The sequence below is a fragment of the Limulus polyphemus genome, unplaced genomic scaffold (genome assembly GCF_000517525.1).
Source record: "Limulus polyphemus unplaced genomic scaffold, Limulus_polyphemus-2.1.2 Scaffold12845, whole genome shotgun sequence".
In the NCBI taxonomy this organism is placed as follows: domain Eukaryota; kingdom Metazoa; phylum Arthropoda; class Merostomata; order Xiphosura; family Limulidae; genus Limulus; species Limulus polyphemus.
In genome coordinates, this window is record NW_013678455.1 from 5,104 (window position 1) to 6,343 (window position 1,240).

At 31.4% G+C, this 1,240-nt stretch overlaps 1 protein-coding gene across 1 annotated transcript in view; it reads left to right on the forward strand.

Annotated features, from left to right (window-relative positions):
* The window catches only part of LOC111084016 (techylectin-5B-like), a gene marked incomplete at its 3' end in the record, with an annotated part of 2,461 nt that extends 2,100 nt beyond the window's left edge, over positions 1-361 (forward strand). Inside the window, exon 4 of the mRNA XM_022380789.1 lies at positions 197-361. Coding sequence (XP_022236497.1) covers positions 197-361 — 165 coding nt within the window. The remainder of the gene's footprint in view (positions 1-196) is intronic.
* Positions 362-1,240: the final 879 nt, after the last annotated feature.

Genomic DNA, 1,240 nt, shown 5'->3' on the forward strand with positions numbered 1-1,240 from the left:
CCAGTAGTTCATGATGATTTGTTTTCTGGACTTTATCCACTTATTAAGGTAATTCATCATGTCTATATTTTAATTCGTCTGTTTATCTTATGAACGAATATTATTGTCAATTTATTCCTTTTGTATTATTAAAATATCATCACTTGTGACATTATTTGTGTTTCACAATAACATACAGTATCAATTTATATTAAAGGAAACAATAAAATATTTGCCTTAACTAACCACAAGGATGTGGAGCTTAGAGTGGATTTAGAAGATTTCTCCGGAAAAACAGCCTATGCTAAGTTTTCATATTTTGTTGTGTTGAGTGAGAGGATGAAATACCAGATGTTTCTTGGCTCCTATAATGGCGATGCCGGTAAGAACATTACTTTAGATTTTATTTCTACCTAAGACCTTACGTGATGAAATGAATATTTTTGGCTCTAGTGGTATAATGATCATTGTGATTATTTCAGACCTTTCGAAGTTTATAGACCTATGACTGACATAAATGGAATAATTGATCGACACCTTGTATAATATCATATACGTTAAACGCTAACTTAAGGGTATAACTTATATTTATTGCTACTCTAACCATATTCGAGAAATTTTCCGACATAAACTGTCATAGTTATAATGCCATTGAAAGGAAATGTTTTATAAACACAAACCGTGACTTTCATAAACTACATCCTCTCCTCTTAGGTTGTATTTTCTACCTTTAGATTATCTTAGTTATCACATTCTATGAGATGTTGTAAATACTTACACTAAATAGAACACCGAAAACATGAAAATAATAGATAAAAAACATGAATTTCTTTCTTCAGCAAACACATGGATGACTTTTCTTTCCATACTACACTTAGTAACAGAACCCTAAAGCACATAATACTTTCTTATTATCAAATGTTGTCTTCACTTTTGGTAAACCACGAGAAACGAACATAGTATAAGATATTTTTCAGTATCATGTAGTATTGTTTCTTTCCTGAACGACGTCATGCCTGTTTAGTGTCAGACGTGTGTTGTTCATTTGAGTTTATATCTGTCGCCCCCTTCCCGGTGGTTCAGCGTTAAGTCTGAGGCTTATTCAGGTTTCGATATCTGCAGTAGGCATAGTTCACATAGCCCTTTACTATACATTTTGCTTATGATTGAAAACACAACTTTTAATAATCAAAGGGGTTTGAGTAACTTACAAAAAAATTTATTTTCAAAAAGCTATATTAATCCTGTTATAATCAAATTA